The 22,697-nt window shown below is 44.9% G+C and overlaps 1 protein-coding gene across 4 annotated transcripts in view; it reads right to left on the reverse strand.

Annotated features, from left to right (window-relative positions):
* Window positions 1-22,697, reverse strand: part of ZDHHC1 (zDHHC palmitoyltransferase 1) — an 84,722-nt gene that overhangs the window by 43,090 nt on the left and 18,935 nt on the right. For 2 of the 4 annotated variants that reach the window (XM_077458495.1, XM_077458486.1), the window contains exons 3-5: window positions 3,205-3,604; window positions 2,543-2,761; window positions 1,067-1,242 (exon numbers count right to left, since the gene is read on the reverse strand). In XM_077458495.1, coding sequence (XP_077314621.1) covers window positions 1,067-1,242; window positions 2,543-2,761 — 395 coding nt within the window. In that variant the 5' untranslated portion in view covers window positions 3,205-3,604. Of the gene's footprint in view, window positions 1-1,066; window positions 1,243-2,542; window positions 2,762-3,204; window positions 3,605-15,074; window positions 15,146-16,406; window positions 16,554-22,697 lie in introns of those variants that run through there. The other 2 variants (XM_077458491.1, XM_077458489.1) reach the window with 2 other exon arrangements.

Consider the following 22,697-nt stretch of genomic DNA (forward strand, 5'->3'; position numbering starts at 1 on the left):
GAACAGATCCTTCACAGGGTCATTATGGGTGATGGTAGGTGAGCAGTGCAGCAAAAAGTAAAAAGTGATAATTAGTGAAAAGGAACATGGCCCAGTATTTACAGTCAAATTTTTAAAATAAAATAGGAAGCCCGTTCGTTTTCTGACTCAAATTTTCAGAGCAGGTTTGGCTCTGATTGGTGGAAGAAGAAAAAACTAAGAAACGTATTAGCACTGGTATATTTTCCATCAAGAAATGGTCATCCCAGTGATGCTCAGTTGGAAGCCAACCTCTGCTGCAAATCTCCCTGGGCTTGGGGTGTAAATGGATTTGTCTTGGATTGCTTCTCTTGAACTTTCTGTAAGGATACGGAAGTAAAAGGAAGTCAGCAGAATGGTGTTGTAGTGTACATTCTACCGAAGGTACTCATGGCACATTTAGCATTGCAGGTAATGCCTAGTATTCTGTGGTCACCCGAATGCTAAAGAAGATCCTAAACCTACACCCTAACTAAACAGAAGGTTATCTAGTTTTCAATAATGGTAAGGCTTACATAGAATATAGATTACAAATGGAACAACCTTGGTTCTTTAACATGGTATCGATCGATAATAAAAGTTAACAATTTTGGTTGCTCATTAGCGCACAATTTGACTTTAAAAATATATTTATGTTGAAAAAAGCCTGGTGTGCTTCATTTTCACATGACTAATACATATTTTGTGAACAAAGAGCCAAGTTATCTTCTGTCATAGTAAGATGGTGTGGACAATAGGTAACCCAAATCTGAATATGGGGCACCATTCACCATGTACAGTATGAGAGAAGAACTATTGTGACTGGTAACGCTAGTAACACAGACAAGGTTTTCAGACACTGCCAAAAATCAAGTTTGTTGTTTTCTGAGGTTATCCACCGTGAGCTTCTATAATTAGTTATCATGCACCAGTGACAAAATTGTTAGAACATATGCAAACAATAAATAAAAGTAATAAATAGAATTTGTTTATATGTCTAACTGCTTCATTATCTGATTTCTCAGAACCAAGGTTGCTCCATGAAACAGACACAGAAATCTCTACTTACACATCCACCTCACAGATGTAACAATGCATGTTTTCAATGACATGAGCATGCTTGGTCCTATCGAATACAGGCAGTGGGCCAGGAGAGTTCTTGGCACGTACATTCTCATCTGCTGGATCAAAGGTTACCGCCAAAAAATGGACAATGAGGTGTAACGCAAACATCACACCCATACACTGCATAAGGGGGTTAGGAAACAATAACAGAAAATAGAGAACAACAAGATTATGGATATGTTGTGCATGTCTGAACAGACCCATGAGCATTCTGATACCTCTAAAGCTGGGCATACACGAGACTCCTTTTGTTCAGCCTACAAGCTAAAATCTAGCAGGTTCCTTCACCCATGATGACAGCACGGATGAACAGATATCCCCCATGCAGGCCACTGTATTCTGAATAAATGAACAATGCCTGCAGGGGCAATTCAGCCAACAATTTATCACCCAGCATCTTCGACAAAAGATGGGTGATGGGCGTTGCCGAGAGAGCTACCCACAGAGCAAAATTCAATGCGTTTGGCCAACATTTCATTTATGGCTTGATGCACACTGAACTTAAAGAGTTTGGAACCCTATACCAGGGATATGCAATTAGCGGACCTCCAGCTGATGCAAAACTACAAGTCCCATCATGCCTCTGGGTGCCATGCTTGGGGCTGTCAGGGTCTTGCTATGACTCATGGGACTTTTAGTTCTGCAACAGCTGGAGGTCCGCTAATTGCATATCCCTGCCCTATACTATCATTTACTGCCAGCCCCCCTATTTTAAGCTGCCATAACCCACAGTGTAATTGTATGTTAAAAGCAAAGCCTCTAAATAACTTTTTGTAATACATCTTCAGGCCGGGAACGTGACTCCCAGCCACTCTAATACTTGGGAGGAGCTGAGATTTCCCTCTGACATCAGCCTGGAGGTCACATGAACGCTGTACTCGCCGCTCAGCCCCTCCTCCCAGGAGTCACTGAAAAAACACAAACTTTCAAATCTCCAGGTTTGTTATTAGGCATTATGAAGAAACATACAGTGATTCAAGCTTTAACTTTCAATCTACTGAGTAAAGGTGGTCATAGATGGATTGAAATTCAGTTGACTCAACATGGATTTGTCAAAATTTGATGCATGTATGGCCACTGCAGTTAAATAGAAGTCAATCTAACAATTAAATTCTGTTCAACTGCCCTATCGGATAAAAGCCGCTCAGTTTCTGCAACCAAAAAGCCGCTCAATCAGCCACTGCAACCAATGGCTGCAGTGCTGATCTGTGTATTTTGATAGAGGGTAGTCTTTACCCCCGTAAAAATACAATAGCACAGCAGGACGATTCCCCCATCCACCTCACTTGTGTGGTTAGAGGAAATGAACCATGTATGGCCAGCTTTAGCCACTAAATGGTATAATTTTATGTCTAAATATACTGCTTTACTGCAGGTATGGCAATAACAGTATTGCTTCACATTTCCAATGAAAGGATACCACATAACCAGCAGCCACCCAGTGTCGGGGCAACAGGGGAACAAGGACCCCAAATCCAATGACCGTAAACAGAAGGTATGTGATCCAGGCCACAAACTGTAAAGGGTGCGGAGGCCAACTCCAGCCATTCCTTCGGAAATGTTGAAGGGGCTCGGCTGTGGTATCCTCACCCGCCTTTCCAGGCACTGTCTTCCCAGATGGCTTTCTGCAGATGGTCATCTATAAAAACAGAAGAAAATACTGTTATGCTTTATATAGTTAGGTATATGTCTATACCCTATCAGCTAACAATTCCAAGTGATTTTTTACTCTATGTAAATTGTTGCAAACAGAGGTATTTTGGCAATAATTAAACTGTGAAGAGGATTTTGGTCCTTGTCTTCCGGTAGCCCTCTTGTAAATCATAGACAAATCCTTTTCATAAATACATACTCCATTCATAGAGAGATCAGGCATGCAGAACACCATTAAATCTGATAGGTCATGATCAATTTCAAATGGAGTGATAGTTAAGTACAAGAGTATGGCTCTCATGCTGATGAAAATCCTCTTAATGGAGGAAATAGGGATGATTGAGAAGGAAAGTATCTAACATAACTCCTTTTCTTCAGGTACATTGAGGTGAATCTAAACAACACAGTGCAGATAGTAGAGGGACTCACCAGAACATCATCGGCCAATCAGGCCAGCTGCTGGAAGCACTGGATCTGGAGAATGGTTATTGATACTTTTTCCAGAACTTGCTGTTTCTGCTCATTCAAGGATCCTTGGGGGTGTAAACATACAGAAGGAATGAAGCAGATAATAAAAATGGTTGTGGTATGTCCAACACTGAATGTGAAGAGGTTAATAATCCACATGACAAAGCATGGTTGCGGTCTTCACAGTCAAGTGACTGCAAATGAGAAGAGTCCGGCAAGAAAACACATCCATACTCAGTAGAAGTCAGATTCTCCAGTGTTACTCCAGCTCTGCCTTGTGTGGCCCGTGTACACGACTGAGATTTTCCAAAGTTTTACGTTGCAGCTGCTGAAATGTGATTCTCATGAACTCTGACGAAAACTACAGAAATAAAAAAAACAGCGATCAGTGTGGAATTTTGCAGTGACACAGCTGGCTGGCCGATTAATAAGCAGTATGTCACCATATTTAAATAAATACTAACACCATTCCAAACCACATACATAAACTTCATGTCTGAACTGGACAAAGCATGCACGTGAACTGAATAAATACGTCTTTTTAATCAGCTATTTTGCTATGGAGACATTCAAAGAACTCAAGATAGAGGACTTCTGCCTGTTCAGTCAGGAAAAAAAAAAAAGTAGATTGGCAACTACGAAAAATTCTGCAGAGGAACACATGCGGCAGACTATCTGCCAAAGAGAACCCTTATGCCGCGTACACACAACCGGACTTTTTCGACATCAAAGGTCCGACGGAACGATTCTGGCGGACCATTCGATCGTGTGTGGGCTGCAGCGGACTTTTGATTTGGAAAAATCCGACAGACTTTAGAAATGGAACGTTTCAAATGTTTCCGCCGGAACTTCGCGGGACTAAGTTCCTACCGAGAAATCCGCTCATGTGTATGCTAGTCCGACGGACAAAAACTGACGGGAGGGCAGCTATTGGCTACTGGCTATGAACTTCCTTATTCTAGTCCGGTCGTACGTCATCACATTCGAATCCGTCGGATTTTGGTGTGATTGTGTGTGGCCAAGTCCGTTCATTCAGAAAGTCCGTCAGAACTCCGCCGAAAGTCCATCGGACCTAGTACCTCGAAAAGTCCGGTCGTGTGTACGCGGCATAACTTTACCTTTTGGGCACATCAACTTGTTCATTGCATAACCAGCATGGTAAGGAGCCTACATACCACCAAACCTTTGGAGGTGAGAGGGGACACATTCTAGCACAAAGTACCGTATTTGCCGGCGTATAAGACGACCCGGCATATAAGACGACCCCCTAAAAACCTGCACAGTTAAAATGTTTTGCCCGTACTCACCATTTAAGACGACCCCCGATTCCGAGGCTTCCGACGCTTCATATCCCTCTTCTTCTTCGTTCTTGCTGGAGCCATTTCCTTCTTCCTTCTGGTGCTGGAGCCAATCACGGCGAGCAATGTATTCTATTAATGAATACAAAGCCTGCTGGGATTGGCGGAGGCTGTTACATCATCAGCCCGCGCCTCACTCTCAAAGCCAATCGGAGCAGGCTACTGTGTGTAGCCTGCTCGGATTGGCAGAGATTGCTGCTCCAATCCGAGCAGGCTCACTGGGATTGGTTCAGTGGTATATACTGTATGTAGCCGAAGCTACATACAGTATTACCGGACAGCCAGAAGGCATCCCAGCAGCGGACCCGGCGTATAAGACGACCCCTCCTTTTTGCTCAGTTTTTTTAAGTGTAAAAGGTCGTCTTATACGCCGGAAAATACGGTATGTAGGCAAAGGGCTTTCCCTGCTACGGTTTAACCCCTTCCCAACACCGGCTGGTGGCCCTTTATTTGTACCCTAATGATGACAGGCTGAGAAGGAGATCCTGATCATGGGACCATTTTGACTGACTAACAGTGGTCACATAATCAGCAGCCTGTTCCACCAGTTTCCAATCCTAAACAGTGACAGCTTGGTAAGTATACTGGGAGCGCACTCAGCGAACAGCAGTAAAGTATTAAGGCCCACCTGCCAAGCTGCTGCAAATATTAGTTGTGCTGGCTTATGCAAAATATGATTGGTTACACCCAAAAGTGCTGTTTTTTACCACTCCCCTTCCTTTATAATGGCTTTTCAAGATAACAGATGTTATCATTTACAAGCTGAATGGAAGATTTAGAGAAGTACAGTAAACAACTTTTGGCAGTTAAAGCAGTTTTAAAGGCATTTTTTTAATTTAAAATAATAAACACGTTATAGTCACCTGCTCCAAGTAATGGTATTGCATAAACAGAACAGCCCCAAACCCCCTCTTCTAGGGTCCCCCACCAGCGACCATGGCTCCTCCTCTTCTGTGTCTGCTCCCACAGCAATCGCTTACTATGGGGGCAGACAGACAGGCTCAATCCTGAGCTGGGTTGCGTGCATCTATAGACAAACACAGCCCGACTTGGCCCCACCCCCTGGTCTGTCATCATGTTTTTAGACCGACAGCAGCAGGAGCCAATGGCTCCCACTGTTTTCAGCAAAGCTTGTGAGCATGGGGAGAAGGGAGGAAAAAAAACAGGGAGAGTCACAGCAAGTGGCAAAATGCGTTTTACCTTAATGCAGGGAATTCATTAATGTAGATTAAAAAAAAAAAAAAAGGTTTGTACAGCAGATCAAAAAGAGAAACAAATGAACAGGACATGTATTTTGGATTCAAAAGGAGGAACAGACCCTCCAAATGAGGGAACTATGGAGTCTGCATGTCATTTCCAAGAACTCCTCTGCCACTCCTATAGGCATTCTAAATTCAAGAAAACAAAAGGCATTTTTTGTCACTGGTGTAATCAAAAATGGAAAGATTTAAATGTAAAAAGTTCATTAGCATGTTTATAAGGGAGTAGGAGGGAACCAGGGACTGCAGATTTCACATTTCAGAAGTCTTTTGGGAGTCTACACCCTTTTTCTTGGTCCAAACTGCACATACACACAAATGTTTAGCAAAATTTTCCTAGGCCTCTGTGTATCAGGACTGTGTAGACTGAGAAGTAGGGTGTAAACTATCCTGAAATTTTAACATGTCACTGTAATTTCAAAAAGCATTTTCAATGTTTTTAAATCTGAAGCTTTTTTTAAATATTACTTGGTAATCCTCCTATGGCAATCACTATGCAGGCATTTCCTGTGATTGGGTGACAAGTCTTTATCCTTGTTTTGCTCATGGTGCTTCTGCATTGTCACCCTGTCACATGGGCCTACAATGGGGACTGCAAAAGGCCCTTTAAAAACATACTGTACAGTATGCCGATCAGCCATAACATTATGAAGACTGACAGGTAACATTGATTATCTCATTACAATGGCATCTGAAAGACCATGGGATATATTAGGTATCAATTGAACATGTTGTCCCTGAAGTTGATGTATTGAAAGCAAAAAAAAAAATGGGCAAGTGCAAGTATTTGAGTGACTTTGACAAGGGCCACTTGTAATGACTAGACAATTGGGTCAGATCAACTCCAAATCTGAAGTTCTTGCGTTATGTTCCCAGTCTGTAGTGATCGTGACCTATCAAAATTAGTCCAAGGAAGGAAAACCAGTGAACCGGTAACAGGGTCATTGATGTATGAGAGGAGCAACAGCTGGCCTATGATATCTGATCCATTAGAAGAACCACAGTAGCTCAAATTGCTGAAAGGTTAGTGATGGATCTGATAGAAATGTGTCAAAACGCACAGTACGTTGCAGTTTATTGTGTATGGGGCTACGTAGCCACAGTCCAGTCAGGGTGTCCATGCTGACCCATGTCCAAAAGCACCTAAAATGACCCTGTGGGCATCAGAACTGGGGCCCATGTGGTTCTAAGAATGTGACCTGGTCCGATGAATTCAAGAATGGCTTGAGGACAACACGAGTTCAAGGTTGTGACTTGGCACCTCCAAGTTCTCGAGATTGAGCCATTATCTTCATGCAGTGGGGGGTGGACAGGAGAAGACAGTGGTTATTGATAGTGGCGATAGCAGGCTGCTTGTACCCAAGTTAATTGATCGATCAAATTGGTACCTTGATTCAGCCTGCCCATACACAGTTTAAATCTTGGCCGGGTTCCTGCTGAACTGGCAGAGATTCGAACCGTGTATGGCCTGCCTTATTGTGTAATTTGAGATATACACTCTAAGAAAATTGGGCAAACGATCGTCTGATTTTTCTTGTTCATTCACAACAAATCGGAACCGATGAATGAAAATTTGTATGAAAATTCTCAAAAGGCTTTTTGTTGTTTATTGAGCAGTTTCTCTTTTCTGATTTTTCTTGTATAAAAATCATACAAAAAAGGTACACATTAAAACTAAAATCGTTTATTCTGTTCCCCTACAAGAAAAATTTTAGAGTTTGTCCCTTCGGGAATTTCCGTACAAAAAGTCGGAATCGGCTGTTGAAAGTTGTGCACACACACCATATAAAAATCATATGAAAGTTCCTCAGATGAAAATGTTCGCCCAATTTTCTTATAGTGTGTATGAGCCTTTAATGAGGTCAGCTGGTGAACTTCTTGCTGTGTCTTAACAGTTTAAGTCCTAAGGTCCGTCCAGGAAGTAATGACATTTTTTTTCCATACAACAAGCTGGACACTGAGGCCTGTGTAGGATAAATAGAAAGCTTTTTTATTTCTTCAGAGAAGTACATTTAGGCCCCATTCACACCTGAGCGTTTTTTAGCTTGAAGCCTGAAGCTACAAAACGCTGGAGGGGAAAAAATCTATTATTCTCAATGGAGATGGTTCACATCTCCACTCCATGTCGCCTGAAGCCGAACGCCTAAAGCTCAAACAAGTTCTGGACCATTTTTTGTAGCTCAAATCGGGCAGATTTGGGCGATTTTCTTCTTTTTACATTGGTGACCTTTTGCCCTTTACAAAATCGAGGCAAAATGCGGTAAAAAAACGCTGTAAAATACGCAGCAAAATCACGCGATTTTCTGCCTGAAAACGCTACGTTCAGGTGTGAACGGGCCCTTAGGGCCCGTTCACACTGGTGTGATGCCAGACATTTGGGTGATGCCAGTGATTAGATTCACACTGCATTACTGTGCAGATCACATGCAATGTATGTGCGATGTGAATTCAGCCATACAAACTATATGACGCTGTACACCATACACCTGTATGGAAAGACCCTTCTTTTAGTCCGCAACAGAATTGGATTGCATTAGTGTTTACACCCATTCACTTAGATTCCTGTCCAAATTCACAGTTTGCACTGCGATCTGCAAACCGATCTGGGGGTGTCATTAACTTTGTATCGACACCCACAGCAGTTCACATAGGGCAGGGGTGCCCAACCAGTGGCCCGGGGGCCACATGTGGCCCGCGGAGCCCTCTGATGTGGCCCGCGACCTTCTTCTGTGGGATGGCAGATTGGCAAGCCCAGATCATGGATTACAGACCCGCCATCCCAGAGCATCTGTGTTAATGAAGCCGGAAAAGCAAGCAGCTGTGGAGCAGAGCTGTATAAGCTGATGCTTCCTGTACAGCGCTGTCTCTTGCCACAGGCGGAGTGATACCAAATGCACTCTGCCAGGGACAGCAACAGCAGGCGATACCTGAATGGAAGACTGTTAATAAAGGTCAGTTTATTACTAACATTGCAGTGTATATATGGGCATATCTGCGCAGTGGTTACTGGGCTGCTTTCAAACTGATCCGCAGGTGCAGCACATTGCACTTTCAGGTTACCTGAACTGAGGCATAGACTTCTGTTATTACCTGCGGGTTGGGTGAGCTTTCAGAAAGTGCACCACACCTGCAGGATATAATAGAAGTCTTTGCCATAGTGTAGCTAACCCACAGGAAAGACACAGGTGCACTGCGCTGAATTAGTGTGAAAGGACCCTTTCACACAATCAGTCCAACTCAATCGAACCCTCCATTCACCTCTATGAAATGGCAGCTGTAAACCGATTTGTATCATCCTTTTACACCCGCCTACCTCCAACCTGATTCGCTAAAAAACAGAAGGGGACAAATTCCCTTCTGCCAGGGTGGATCGGAGGACCGATAGATTAGAGTGGGCTGTGTCCGTGTCCGCTCTGCACGGACCTGTCATCCACCTGCTCATTGTGGCCCGCGACCGGTTACCAAGTCGCTTAAGTGGCCCTTGCTCTTCAAAAAGGTTTGGCACCCCTGACATAGGGCAATGTGATCTGCCGGTGATTCAGGTGCGATACGGGAACCCGCACTGGATTTGCAGTGTGAACTGAGCCTAATCCTATATTGGTACATAGGGGAGATGGAATTTAGAAAAAAAAAGTGAATTTTTAGCCTTTAAATGTTTCCTTATCCTTTAAAGTAAAAATGTACAAAAGACACAGTTGTCATGTAAATCAAAAGGCCTCTTCTAGGTGTCGTTATCATCAGTCCCACCTTCCCCAAAAAATATAAAAAAAAATAGTAATAACATCAGTATTTTTAGAGTGGCTTTCTGGCTTATAAGTGCCTGCATAAAATTTTATCAGGATTTGTTTCACAAATACCGTAGCTAACATACTGCTAATGCTGAGGTTGTGCCAATAATATATACTACTACTATACTAATATGTCCCAAAACCCTTGGGATTTTAAAGAAAATGCATTGTAAAAAAAGTTTTGATCATAAAATATATTTTTTATTTAATGTGACTTATTCACTAGCAAACTGTTATACCTGAAGGGTTCCACATGTACTGCCACTTTAAGGCTGGCTCCACCCAGGAGTGATGCCAAGGGTCAAGGGGTATGGTAGCCATCTTGGACACATGTAAGAGCTAATAAGATGTACTGTCCTGAGATGCATGTTGCAGTGTACAGTGAGTACTGGAAATAAACTTCCATTGTTCCAGACCAGAGTCTTGTGTCTCTCACAACACAGAGGATATAACAGTGGCGACGAGGATGGGATTTACAAAGTGTCTATCAGTCTGAGAGAGAGACAAAGACATTGTGGAGTGTTACCTGGATAAAAGCAATCACAGATCCCAGCAGGAAAATGTCATTGATCGGGACATTAAGTGAATTTGATGGAGAACAGACATCCTGGAGTTCCTGGGTGGAGAGACTGGAACAGTATTTCAGTGCAAATGGCATCCCAGGTGAAAGGCAAGTAGCAGTATTTGTGACAGTGGTTGGTGCTCAGACATATGACACTCTCAGGGATCTTCTTTTTCCTGTAAAACCAGCAACTAAGACATTGGCAGAGCTCCTGACACTGTTAGAGGGTCACTTCCAGCCTAAACCACTAGAGATTGCAGAAAGATTTCGTTTTTATCAGAGGCAGCAGCAGCCAGGTGAAGAAATTAAAGCTTATGTGCTCGCCCTTCGCAGACTAGCCTCTACCTGTTCTTTTGGGGAGTACCTACCTACCGCACTGAGAGATAAGTTTGTCATGGGACTGAATTGTGACTCTAGCCAAAAGAGACTGTTAACAGAGAAAGACCTTACCCTTGCAAAGGCAATTGAGATAGCTTCAATGATGGAAATGGCTGTGAAAGATACAGAGGAATTGAACTCTCAGGGCAGAAGGGAAGAGGTGAAACAGGAAGTTTTCAGAACAGCAGTCAAGCCTACAGTCACAAACTGGAAATACAGACCTCCACCAAGCCGGGGGTCAGCTTGCTACCGTTGTGGGAATACAGACCATGATCACAAAGTCTGCAGGTTTAAGGATCAGACCTGTCATAACTGTGGTAAAACAGGACATCTGAAACGAGTTTGCCGGAGCAAGAAGGTGCGAGATAAACAACCTCTGAACCCCAAGACAAAGACCTATATGGTGGGAAGATATACATCATCATCTGAGTCGGAGGATGAGGAAGTGCTCCACAGTTTAGACATACATCATATGCATTCAGCACCCTCTGCAATGACTGTAGAGGTAACCATTGAGGGAAAGAAACTAAAGATGGATGTAGACACAGGAGCAGCAGTTTCAGTTATCACTCTGAAACAATGGAGACAACTTCAGACCCGAACAACTGTCCGCCCAACGCCAATCAAACTGCTGACATACTCAAAGCAGATACTCCACCCACTGGGTTATGCAAAAGTGCAGGTATTGTACAAGGGTCAGACAAAGAGACTGCCATTATATATACTAGAGAATGGGGGACCCCCTCTCTTTGGGAGAGACTGGATTGCTCACTTTGGTATGCCAGACATCGCTATAAATCCCTGTAACACTGTGACAATTCCATTAGGAGATAATGAGGGATGGGTGGTGTCCCTGAAGCAGCGGTTCCCAAAGATCTTTGATGACCAGTTGGGGAAAATAAAGCATGACTGTGTGAGACTCAAGCTGAAACCCAACGCCCAGCCTAAATTCTTCAAAGCTCGCACAGTACCTTTCGCACTCCGAGCAGGAGTGGAAGCAGAACTAAGTCGGCTGGAGGAACAAGGTGTCATCTCAAAGGTAGAGCACAGCGAGTGGGCATCACCTGTTGTACCAGTGAAGAAAGCAAATGGGGACTTGCGCATTTGTGGCGATTTCCGCATGGCACTGAACTCCCAACTGGAAATAGACCAGTACCCTCTACCCAGAGTAGATGACATTTTTGCCTCTCTTGCAGGGGGTCAAAAGTTCACCAAGCTTGATCTCAAACAAGCATATTTACAGTTTGAGGTCCACCCTTCTCCCAGCAAGTTTCTGACCATCAACACCCACAAGGGACTGTATGAGTACAATCGGATGGTGTTTGGTGTAGCCTCTGCCCCAGCCATTTGGCAACGGAAGATGGATGAGATTTTGGCGGACATTCCTTTCACTCAGTGCCTGTTAGATGACATGCTCATCATGGGACGGACGGACCAGGAACACAAGCAAAACGTGGAGCTTGTGTTGGAAAGACTCCAAGAGCAGGGTCTGAAAGTGAACTTAGCAAAATGCCAATTCATGGTGCCAAAATTGGAGTTTTGTGGCCACCTTGTGGATGCAGACGGTATACACACCACAGAAGCCAAGGTTGATGCCTTAGTCAAAGCTCCTGCCCCAACCAATGTCCAGCAGCTGCGATCATACCTTGGCTTGCTGAACTATTACCACAAATTTCTGCCAGATCTGGCACACACCTTGTTTCCGTTGAACAAGCTTTTGGAGAAACACTCCAGATGGGACTGGTCGGCTGCATGCCAACGCGCTTTTGAAGTCTCTAAGCGGAAGCTGTTGGCGTCACGCATGCTTGTTCACTATGACCTCCAGAAGCCTCTGACCTTGGCTTGTGATGCCTCACCCTATGGTCTGGGGGCTGTACTGTCTCACATCTTACCTGATGGGTCAGAAAAACCAGTGGCATTTGCCTCCAGGTCTTTGACAAAAGCAGAAAGCAATTACTCACACATTGACAAAGAGGCTCTTGTGCTGATATGGGCAATTAAGAAGTTTCATCTTTACCTGTATGGTAGGGAATTCACCATACTGACAGACCATAAACCACTCCTTCAGATCTTTAGCCCTGACAAAGGCATCTCTCAGACTACTGCGGCCCGCCTCCAACGCTATGCCCTGTTCTTGGGAGCGTACAGTTATAAAATCCAGTATCGCGGTCATGATGCCAATGCTAATGCGGACGCAATGTCCCGACTGACAGGGAGGTCAATGGACTCCTCTCCACCTGTCAAGAGTTGTCGTTACACCAGCCTGTCCTTCTTGTCTTCTGGGGAGATAGCAGCCCATACAGCCAAGGATACCTTTCTGAAAACAATACTCTCCTGGGTACGGTCCGGTTGGCCTGCAACCGTCACACAGGATTATGAACCTTATTTCCGTAGGCGTATGGAATTAACTGTGGCTGGTAACTGTGTTTTATGGGGAGACCGAGTGATCATTCCACAGACCCTCCGGAGACACATTCTGGACTTGCTACATACTGGTCATCCCGGGGGCACACGTATGAAACAAAAGGCCCGAGGCTATGTGTGGTGGCCAAACTTAGACTCGGATATCACAACATATGTGAATGCTTGTGCTGGATGTGCACAAACTGCAAGAGACCCTCCTCGAGGGTGCGTCCAGCCCTGGACTTGGCCCACAGTTCCTTGGTTTCGCCTACACTTGGACTTTGCAGGTCCGATCAGAGGACACACCTTCTTGATCATAGTGGACGCCCATTCAAAGTGGCCTGAGGTCATTCCTGTTACTCAGCCAACAACTAAGGCAACAGTTTCCATACTGTTACATCTCGCTGCTACATTTGGATACCCCAGAGAAATCGTCACAGACAACGGTGCCCAATTCACCAGTCAGGAGTTTCAGCGTTTCTTGACTGCCCACAACATCAAACACAAGTTGACCGCACCTTACCACCCAGCTACAAATGGTCAAGCAGAGCGGTTTGTGCAGACTTTTAAACGCTATTTCAAAGCTACAGTGGCTACAAGTAAACAGCAGTCCCTGTCACCCCAGCAGCTGGACTCCTTCCTTTCTGCTTACAGAAACACACCACATGCAACCACCGGGAAAACTCCAGCAGAACTCCTTCTGGGTCGGCAGCCATGGACTGTTTTGGACATGCTCCGCCCACAAACAGTCCAGGAACATGTACTGCAGTCCCAAGACAAGATGGTCAAACACCATGAGATCCCCCGATTCACAGCCCAACAAAAGGTATGGGCCCGATCTTATGGGGCTTCCAACACCCGTTGGCTTCCTGCTGTCATTGCAGAGACTTTGGGACCCAAGATGTATAGGGTCTGCCTGGAAGATGGTTCTATTTGCAGAAGGCATGCGGACCAACTGCGCCCTCGTTTTCAACTGCATGAATCCCTGACGCCGGCTGAACCACCAGTGTTGCAAGGAACTGCTCCCAGCGGATCAGGATGCATGGGAACTGATGATTGGGGGGACTCTGATCTTTTGAACTCAGCTCCAACAGAGCCCTCCAGCCCTGGTCCGGAGGTTGGTTCACCCACTGAGCTGGGGGATCCCTTCTTGGCACCGCCAGTGCCCATTCCAGTCGACCCTGTTTCCTCCGATCCCGAGTCGATGGGTGCCCGCCCTCAACGACACTGTCGCCCTCCTGACCGGTTTCAGCTTCAAGACCGGTTACGAGACTTTCGACGGGGCCGCCGAAAGTGATACAATGACATTGTATCGCCGCAACTGTCCCTGGAATCTTCCTCTCACATCTGGATGCAGGAAAAGTCCTGTGCATCTCCTGTGTTTGGAGGACTGTTATTGGACAGTTATTAGTTAATGTTTTGTGCCTTTTCTCGTTTTTTTTTTGTTTGTTTTTTTTTGTTTTGTTTTTTTAGGGATGGATGGAAGGTGTTATACCTGAAGGGTTCCACATGTACTGCCACTTTAAGGCTGGCTCCACCCAGGAGTGATGCCAAGGGTCAAGGGGTATGGTTGCCATCTTGGACACATGTAAGAGCTAATAAGATGTACTGTCCTGAGATGCATGTTGCAGTGTACAGTGAGTACTGGAAATAAACTTCCATTGTTCCAGACCAGAGTCTTGTGTCTCTCACAACACAGAGGATAATTTTCAAAGTGGCAGGACATGCAGAAGTATACAAGTATATAGAAAAGAGCAATTTCCATACACTCCCCCTGCTGTTTTTTAAACAATTGCAAGAATTTTAGCATTAGCTTAACTCTCCCTCCGGTGAATCTTCCCTTTGTTTATATGCGTTTTTTAACTTCTTTCACACTGGCTCTAAAATGCTGCGTTAGATGCATACAGCAAAGTTTTGTAAACAAATGGAGCTATACCCACAGCTGCATCTACAAAACAAAATGTGAGCAGCGTTTAGCAGCACACAACAATGTAGGTTGCAGCTGCCTCTGGAGCCATACACATCTGCAGATTTTATGTAATAATGGGTATAAACAGCTGTGAATGCATATATACATACTCACGTAAAGTCATTAAGATTGTACACATCTAAACGCTGTATGCGTCTTAATGCAGGAACTTTAGACATGCATTTTGTGCAAGATCTTCTCCTAGCTCTGCCAGCATGATCCTGCAATCAGTGCAGAAAATACACATATTCTTGTGTTACAGAAGCATAAAGCTAAAGGAAAACAAATGCCACAAACCTGCATTCAGCCCTGGTTCACACTTATGCGATGTGGGATACACATTGAATCACTTTTCTTTTCAACTTTTCTTTTTTGTTCAATTTGCGCAGTATTGTTGTTGAATAGCTTTTTCTTGGATACACATTGAATCCTGTGCAGTTTCCACACCGCATTACAATCGCACGGTGTCCATGTGATCTGCTGCGGGTGTCAATATTATCTTAATGACACCCGAAACAGAAAATGCAGTACAATTGCCCCATGCAATGCGATTCAGGTGTTGGAAAAAGAAAAAAAAGAAAAAAAAAGAAAAAAGGGGGTCCTGCACCCCTTTTAGCGTGGATGCAATGCGATTTAAGCCATACAAATTTTATGGCTGGAAGCGCACCGCGCAGACATTGCATGTGATGTGCACAGGAATGTGGTGCGATTCTTGTGCAAATGACATGCAGTGTCTACATTGCACAAGTGTGAACCCAGGCTTAGAGAGGCGCTTTCTGGCATAAATAAAAGCATGTAAACAAATTAACATGTGAGCATGCCCATAGGTCTGTAAATTCATTCTAGTGGCTAGTAGGTAATATTACCAGGGCACAGGCGTCAAACTGGCGGCCATCCAGCTGTTGTAGAACTACAAGTCCCATAAGGCATTGCATGGCTGATAGTTACAAGCATGACTCCCAAAAAACAGAGGCATGATGGGACTTGTAGTTTCTCAACAGCTGGAGGGCCGCCAGTTTGACATCCCTGCGGATAGAATGAGTTTTTGTGCATATTCTTTGAAGCGCTATACGCCTGTAATGTAAACATATGTAATTATGTGCTAAAAATTTGAATTTTTTTTACAGTAGATTTTTCTGCCAGCCTTGGCAGAATGGAGAATTGAAACAAAAAGCACCTATGTGCTTCATGCCTAAATCACACTTATACTAGATGCAGACCATTTTCATCATGTTGGAGTGTGATTTCTAATCACGGCCATCATTCCTGTAAATTTAGTAAAGTGCAAATTCCCCAGAATGTATTATTTACATGAAGAGTACAATAACTGCATTTGTTTTATATTCTGTACAAAAACTTACAAAAAGCCCAAAATACAAAATTCTACATAACTTTCTATGAAATTCCCTGAGCATGGTTGTTTTAAAAGAAGCAGATTATTTTTACCTTATAATCCGGAAGATTGAGACATCCTGCAGAATGGACACCAAAATGTAGAATGAAGATCGTCCCTTCTAATTATTTACCATCTTTACTTGCACAACTAGTTAGCTGGCAGTTTCTATGTACAGTCTCCAAGTTACCTGGCTGAAAGTAGCTGACACCTGAAAACCTGCACTGTACACAATGGGTGTCCCAGGAGACTATCATGACACATAGGCTCAAACCATCCCTCCTTTGGAAGGATTGTCCCTCCTATGGAACCAAATCCCCTTTTCCTCTTTTCTCCTCAAATGTCCACTGTTTAGCTCTGGTGCATTGATCTGTATAAATAAATGTACTACTTATGGTGCCTATACATGGATAAAAATTTGGCTGGTTCAGCAGGGACTGGCCGAATTTCTATCCATGTAAGGGTAGTCTGATTGTACAGAAGTTGATGTACCAATTGACTTCTGTAAAACCAGCCAATGTATTCTGATGGTGGAGAATACCCCTTGCTGTCAGAATAAAATCACTCAGTGGGAGCGATTCCCTCATCTACAATTAGTGTGTGAACGGGGAATTTTTTTTGGTTGAACAAAAAAAAAAAAAAAATAACGTATGGCCTGCCTTAAAGCAGAACTTCACCCCAAAGAGGGAGTTCTGCTTTATGCCTTCATCTTCTTCTTTTGGAACTTTTTTTTTGGTAGTGGGGGTGGAGCTGGTTTTGACAGGTACCCACTCCCACTTTCAGTCTGATTCCACCAGAAGTTGGACCTTTCCCACTGCCCACAAGCTTCAGGTCCCAGAAGGTTGCAGGACTATTCACAAAGCAGAGCTGCTTGCACACGTGCACTGGAAAGCTAACTGTGCAGCTGCCAAGAGTTATGCCGCATACACACGGTCGGAATTCCGGCCAGAAAAAGACAGATGAGAGCTTTTCATCGGAAAATGCGACCGTGTGTATACTCCATCGGAATTTAGCTGTCCGAATTTCCGCCAGCCAAAAATTGATAGCATGTTCTCAATTTTCCCGATGGAAAAACTTTCTATCGGTAATTCTGATCGTGTGTATGCAATTTCGACATGCCAAAAATCACGCATTCTCAGATTCAACTACGAGACAGAAGCTATTGGCTACTGACTATTGAACTTCCCTTTTCGAATCACGTTGTACGTGTTGTACATCACAGCGTTATAAATGATCGGAATTTGATGTGACCGTGTGTAGGCAAGACAGCTTGAGCTGAATTCCGTCAGAATTCCGTTGGGAAAACCATCAGAGCTTTTTCGGACGAGAATTCCGATCGTGTGTACGTGGCATTACAGCCTGCCTCCCACAGTTACATTGCAACCAGAAAAGGATTCACAGTGCTTAATTTTTTATGTTAGGTTATAGCCTCATTCCAAAATGGATTAAATTCATTATTTTCCTCAAATTTATACAAAACACCACCCCATAATGACAATGTGAAAGAAGTTTGTTTGAAATCTTCTACATAAATTATTCACATTTTTTGCCATAACTCTCAAAATTGAGCTTGGGTGCATCCTGTTTCCACTGATCATCCTTGAGAGGTTTCTACGACTTGGGGTTCACCTGTGGTAAATTCAGTTGATTGCACATGAGCTGCAAAGGCACATCCCTGTCTCTATATAAGGTCCCACAGTTAACAGTACAGGTCAGAGCACAAATCAAGCCATGAAGTCCAAGAAATTGTCTGTAGACCTCCGAGACAGGATTGTATCAAGGTACAGAAAAATGTATGCCACATTGAAGTTCACAATGAGCTTGGTGGTCTCCATCATCCATAACTTGAGAAGTTTGGAACCACTAGGACTCTTCCTAGTGCGGGCCGCCCGACCAAACGAAGTGATCGGGGGAGAAGGGCCTGGGTCAGGGAGGTGACCAAGAACCCAATGATCACTGACAGAGCTCCAGCATTTCTCCGGAGAGAGGAAAACCTTCCAGAAGAACAATCATCTCTACAGCACTCCACCAATCAGACCTGTAGGTAGAGTGGCCACTCCTCCTTAAAAGGCAAATGATAGCCCACCTAGAGATTGCAAAAAGGCACCTGAAGGACTCTCAGACAATGAGAAACAAAATTCTCTGGTCTGATGAAACAAAGATTGAACTCTTTGGCCTAAAAGGCAAGCATCATGTCCAAAGGAAACCAGGCACTGCTCATCACCTGGCCAATACCACCCCTACAGTGAAGTATAGTGGTGGCAGCATCATGCTGTAAGGATGTTTTTTAGCGGCAGAAACTGGGAGACTGGTCAGAATTGAGGGAAAGATGAATGCAGCAATGTACAGAGACATTGTTGATGAAAACCTACTCCAGACTCTGACTGGGGCAAAGGTTCATCTTCCAACAGGACAACAACCCTAAGCACACAGCCAACAAAGGAGTGAAGGTCCTTGAGTGGCCCAGCCAGAGCCCAGACTTGAACCCGACTGGCTGTGCACTGACACTCCCCATCGAACTTGATGGAGCTAGAGAGGTACTGCAAAGAAGAATGGGAGAAACTGCCCAAAAATAGGAGTGCGAAGCTTGTAGCATCATACAAAAAGACTTGAGGCTGTAATTGGTGTCAAAAGTTATTTCAACAAAGTATTGCACAAAGGCTGTGAATAGTTATGTACATGTGATTTTTTCATCTTATTTTTAATAAATTTGCAAAGATTTCAAAAAACTTTTTTCAAATTGTCATTATGGGGTATTGTTTGTAGCATAACAAAATGTGGAAAAAGTGAAGAGATGTAAATACTTTTCAGATGCATGGTAGCATGCCGGTTCCCAGGGGCCGCCCCCTGAGACTGGCGAATGACTGGGCCAGGTGAGGACGGTGCTGGACCCCTGGACGGGCAAGTGTCCCTTTATAAAAAGTCAGCAGCTACACTTTTTACTTTTTATAAACAGAATGAACAATTACCAAGTCTTTATAAATTACACTAAAACTTTTTCCACCTTCCAGTTAAGGGCTCGATCACATCAGCATCATTGGGCTGTGTTGCGCAATGCCGTCTTAGGGCAAGGACCGATCTAAAAAAAACTCATAAACTATAGTCTCAGTTCATACCAATGAACTGTATTAGTGTCCAGAGACAAATATTTAAACAAACTGCATTTTTGTGCAGCGTGTCATGACATGTTAAAGCAAGTTGTAAGGCGATACACAAAATGAGCAAGGTAAAAAGCACTGAAGTACAAACAATGTCTTACACTGCAGTCCAATATTAAAACCCACATGCTAAGGTAAGTGATTGGTAAATCAAATCAATGAAGTAATCATTTTTGTTTTTAACTAGGTATTCAATTCATATACAGTGGGGATCGAAAGTTTTGGCAACCAAGGTAAAAATGTGTATTAATGTGCATAACGAAGCCAAGGAAAGATGGAAAAATCTCCAAATGGCATCAAATTACAGATTAGACATTCTTATAATATGTAAAAAAAAGTTTGATTTTATTTCCATCATTTACACGTTCAAAATTACAGAAAACAAAAAAAGGCGTCTGCAAAAGTTTGGGCACCCTGCAGAATTTATAGCATGCACTGCCCCCTTTGCAAAAGCTGAGACCTGCCAGTGTCATGGATTGTTCTCAATCATTGTCTGGGAAGACCAGGTGATGTCAATCTCAAAGGTTTTAAATTGCCAGACTCATCTGACCTTGCCCCAACAATCAGCACCATGGGTTCTTCTAAGCAGTTGTCTAGAAAACTGAAACTGAAAATAGTTGACGCTCACAAAGCTGAAGAAGGCTATAAGAAGATAGCAAAGCATTTTCAGATGTCAATATCCTCTGTTTGGAATGTAATTAAGAAATGGCAGTCACCAGGAACTGTGGAAGTTAAAGCAAGATCTGGAAGACCAAGAAAAATATCAGACAGAACAGCTCGCAGGATTGTGAGAAAAGCCACGTTTGACTGCACGATCCCTCCAGAAAGATCTGGCAGACACTGGAGTTGTGGTACACTATTCCACTATAAAGAGATACTTGTACAAATATGGTCTTCATGGAAGAGTCATCAGAAGAAAACCTCTTCTACATCCTCACCACAAAAATCAGCATTTGAACTTTGCAAATGAACATATAGACAAGCCTAAGGCATTTTGGAAACAAGTTCTGTGGACCGATGAGGTTAAAATATAACTTTTTGGCCGGAATGAGCAAAGGTACGTTTGGAGAAGAAAGGGCACAGAATTTAATGAAAATAACCTCTGTCCAACTGTTAAGCATGGGGGTGGATCAATCATGCTTTGGGGTTGTATTGTAGCCAGTGGCACAGGGAACATTTCACGAGTAGAAGGAAAAATGGATTCAATAAAATGTCAGCAAATTTTGGATGGTAACTCGATGCCATCTGTGAAAAAGCTGACGTTAAAGAGAGGATGGCTTCTACAAATGGATAATGATCCTAAACACACCTCAAAATCCACAGGGGATTACATCAAGAGGCGTAAACTGAAGGTTTTGCCATGGCCTTCACAATCTCCTGACCTCAAAATTATTGAAAATCTATGGATAGACCTTAAAAGAGCAGTGCGTGACAGACAGCCCAGAAATCTCAAAGAACTGGAACACTTTTGTAAGGTAGAATGGGCAAAGATACCTCAAACAAGAATTGAAAGACTCTTGGCTGGCTACAAAAAGCGTTTACAAGCTGTGATACTTGCCAAAGGGGGCAGTACAAGATATTAACTCTGCAGGGTGCCCAAACTTTTGCAGACGCCATTTTTTTGTTTTCTGTAATTTTGAAAGTGTAAATGATGGAAATAAAATCTAACTTTTTTTGACATATAAGAATGTCTAATCTGTAATTTGATGCCATTTGGAGATTTTTCCATCTTTCCTTGGCTTCATTATTCACATTAATACACATTTTTACCTGGAATGCCCAAACTTTCGATCCCCACTGTATACAGTATATGTATGCAGGGGCAGACTGACCAGTTGGCAAGACTGACCAGTCGGGAACATCGGACGTGGGCCCGCCAGTGCCACCTGCTGAAATTCCCTGGCCCGCAGTGACCATCTTCTTCGGGTTGGGCTGGGTCCCAGTGCGCAGGGGATGATCATAGGGAGGGGGCCCCTGGCCCAGCCTGACTCCAGTAGAAGAAACCAGCCCAGGAAGGAAATAGGAAGTGTTGAAGCAGGCCCAGTGCACGGAGGCACACGACACGCAGCGTCATTAAGTGTTGCTCTGCGCACTGGGCCTGCGCACCTGCTGAAACCCTTCCTGTAGTAGTACCTGGATAGGCCGCTGCCTCCCTCCCTCACTCGCCAAACTGCCCGGAGCGGAAGAGGAGAGGAGGACGACACACCATCCGCCAGCCACAGTAGGGCCAGGGCGCCCTCAAGCTACCCACAGCAGCGTCAGGGCACCCCCAAGCCACCCACAGCAGCGTCAGGGCGCCACCAAGCCACCCACAGCAGCGCCAGGGCGCCCCCAAGCCACCCACAGCAGCGCCAGGGCGCCCCCAAGCCACCCACAGCAGCGCCAGGGCGCCCCCAAGCCACCCACAGCAGCGCCAGGGCGCCCCCAAGCCACCCACAGCAGCGCCAGGGCGCCCCCAAGCCACCCACAGCAGCGCCAGGGCGCCCCCAAGCCACCCACAGCAGCGTCAGGGCGCCCCCAAGCCACCCACAGCAGCGTCAGGGCGCCCCCAAGCCACCCACAGCAGAGTCAGGGTGCCCCTTAAACCACCCACAGCAGGGCCAGGGTGAACCTTAGCCACCCACAGTGAATTGCAGCAGGGCCAGGGTGCCCCCAAACCACCCGCAGCAGGGCCAGGGTACACAAGCCACCCACAGTGACCCACGGCAGGGCAAGGGTGCCCCAAACAACCCAGTGACCCACAGCAGGGCCAGGGTGCCTCCAAGCTCCCCACAGTGACCCACAGCAAAGCCAGGGTGCCCCCAAGCTACCCACAGCAGGGCAAGGGTGCCCCCAAGCCACCCACAGGAGCGGCCAGCCACCCAAAGCAGGTCCAGGGTGCCAGCCAGCCACCCATGACCCACAGCAGGGCCAGGGTGCCAGCCATCCACTGTGACCCACAATGATCCACAGCAGGACCAGGGTGCCAGACACCCACGGTGACCCACCCACACCAGGGAGCCATCCAGCCATCCACCCACAGGAGCCAGCCACGGTGACCCACTCAGAGCAGGGCCAGGGTGCCAGCCAGCCAGTCACCTACAGGAACCTGCCACCCACAGCAGGGTCAGGACACCAGCCAGCCACCCACGTTAACCCACCCACACCAGGGAGCCAGCCATCCACAAGAGCCAGAACGGTGGCCCA

Source organism: Lithobates pipiens, unplaced genomic scaffold, assembly GCF_037356315.1.
Source record: "Lithobates pipiens isolate NorthernLeopardFrog02 unplaced genomic scaffold, aLitPip1_a1.2 Scaffold_10, whole genome shotgun sequence".
Classification (NCBI taxonomy): Eukaryota; Metazoa; Chordata; class Amphibia; order Anura; family Ranidae; genus Lithobates; species Lithobates pipiens.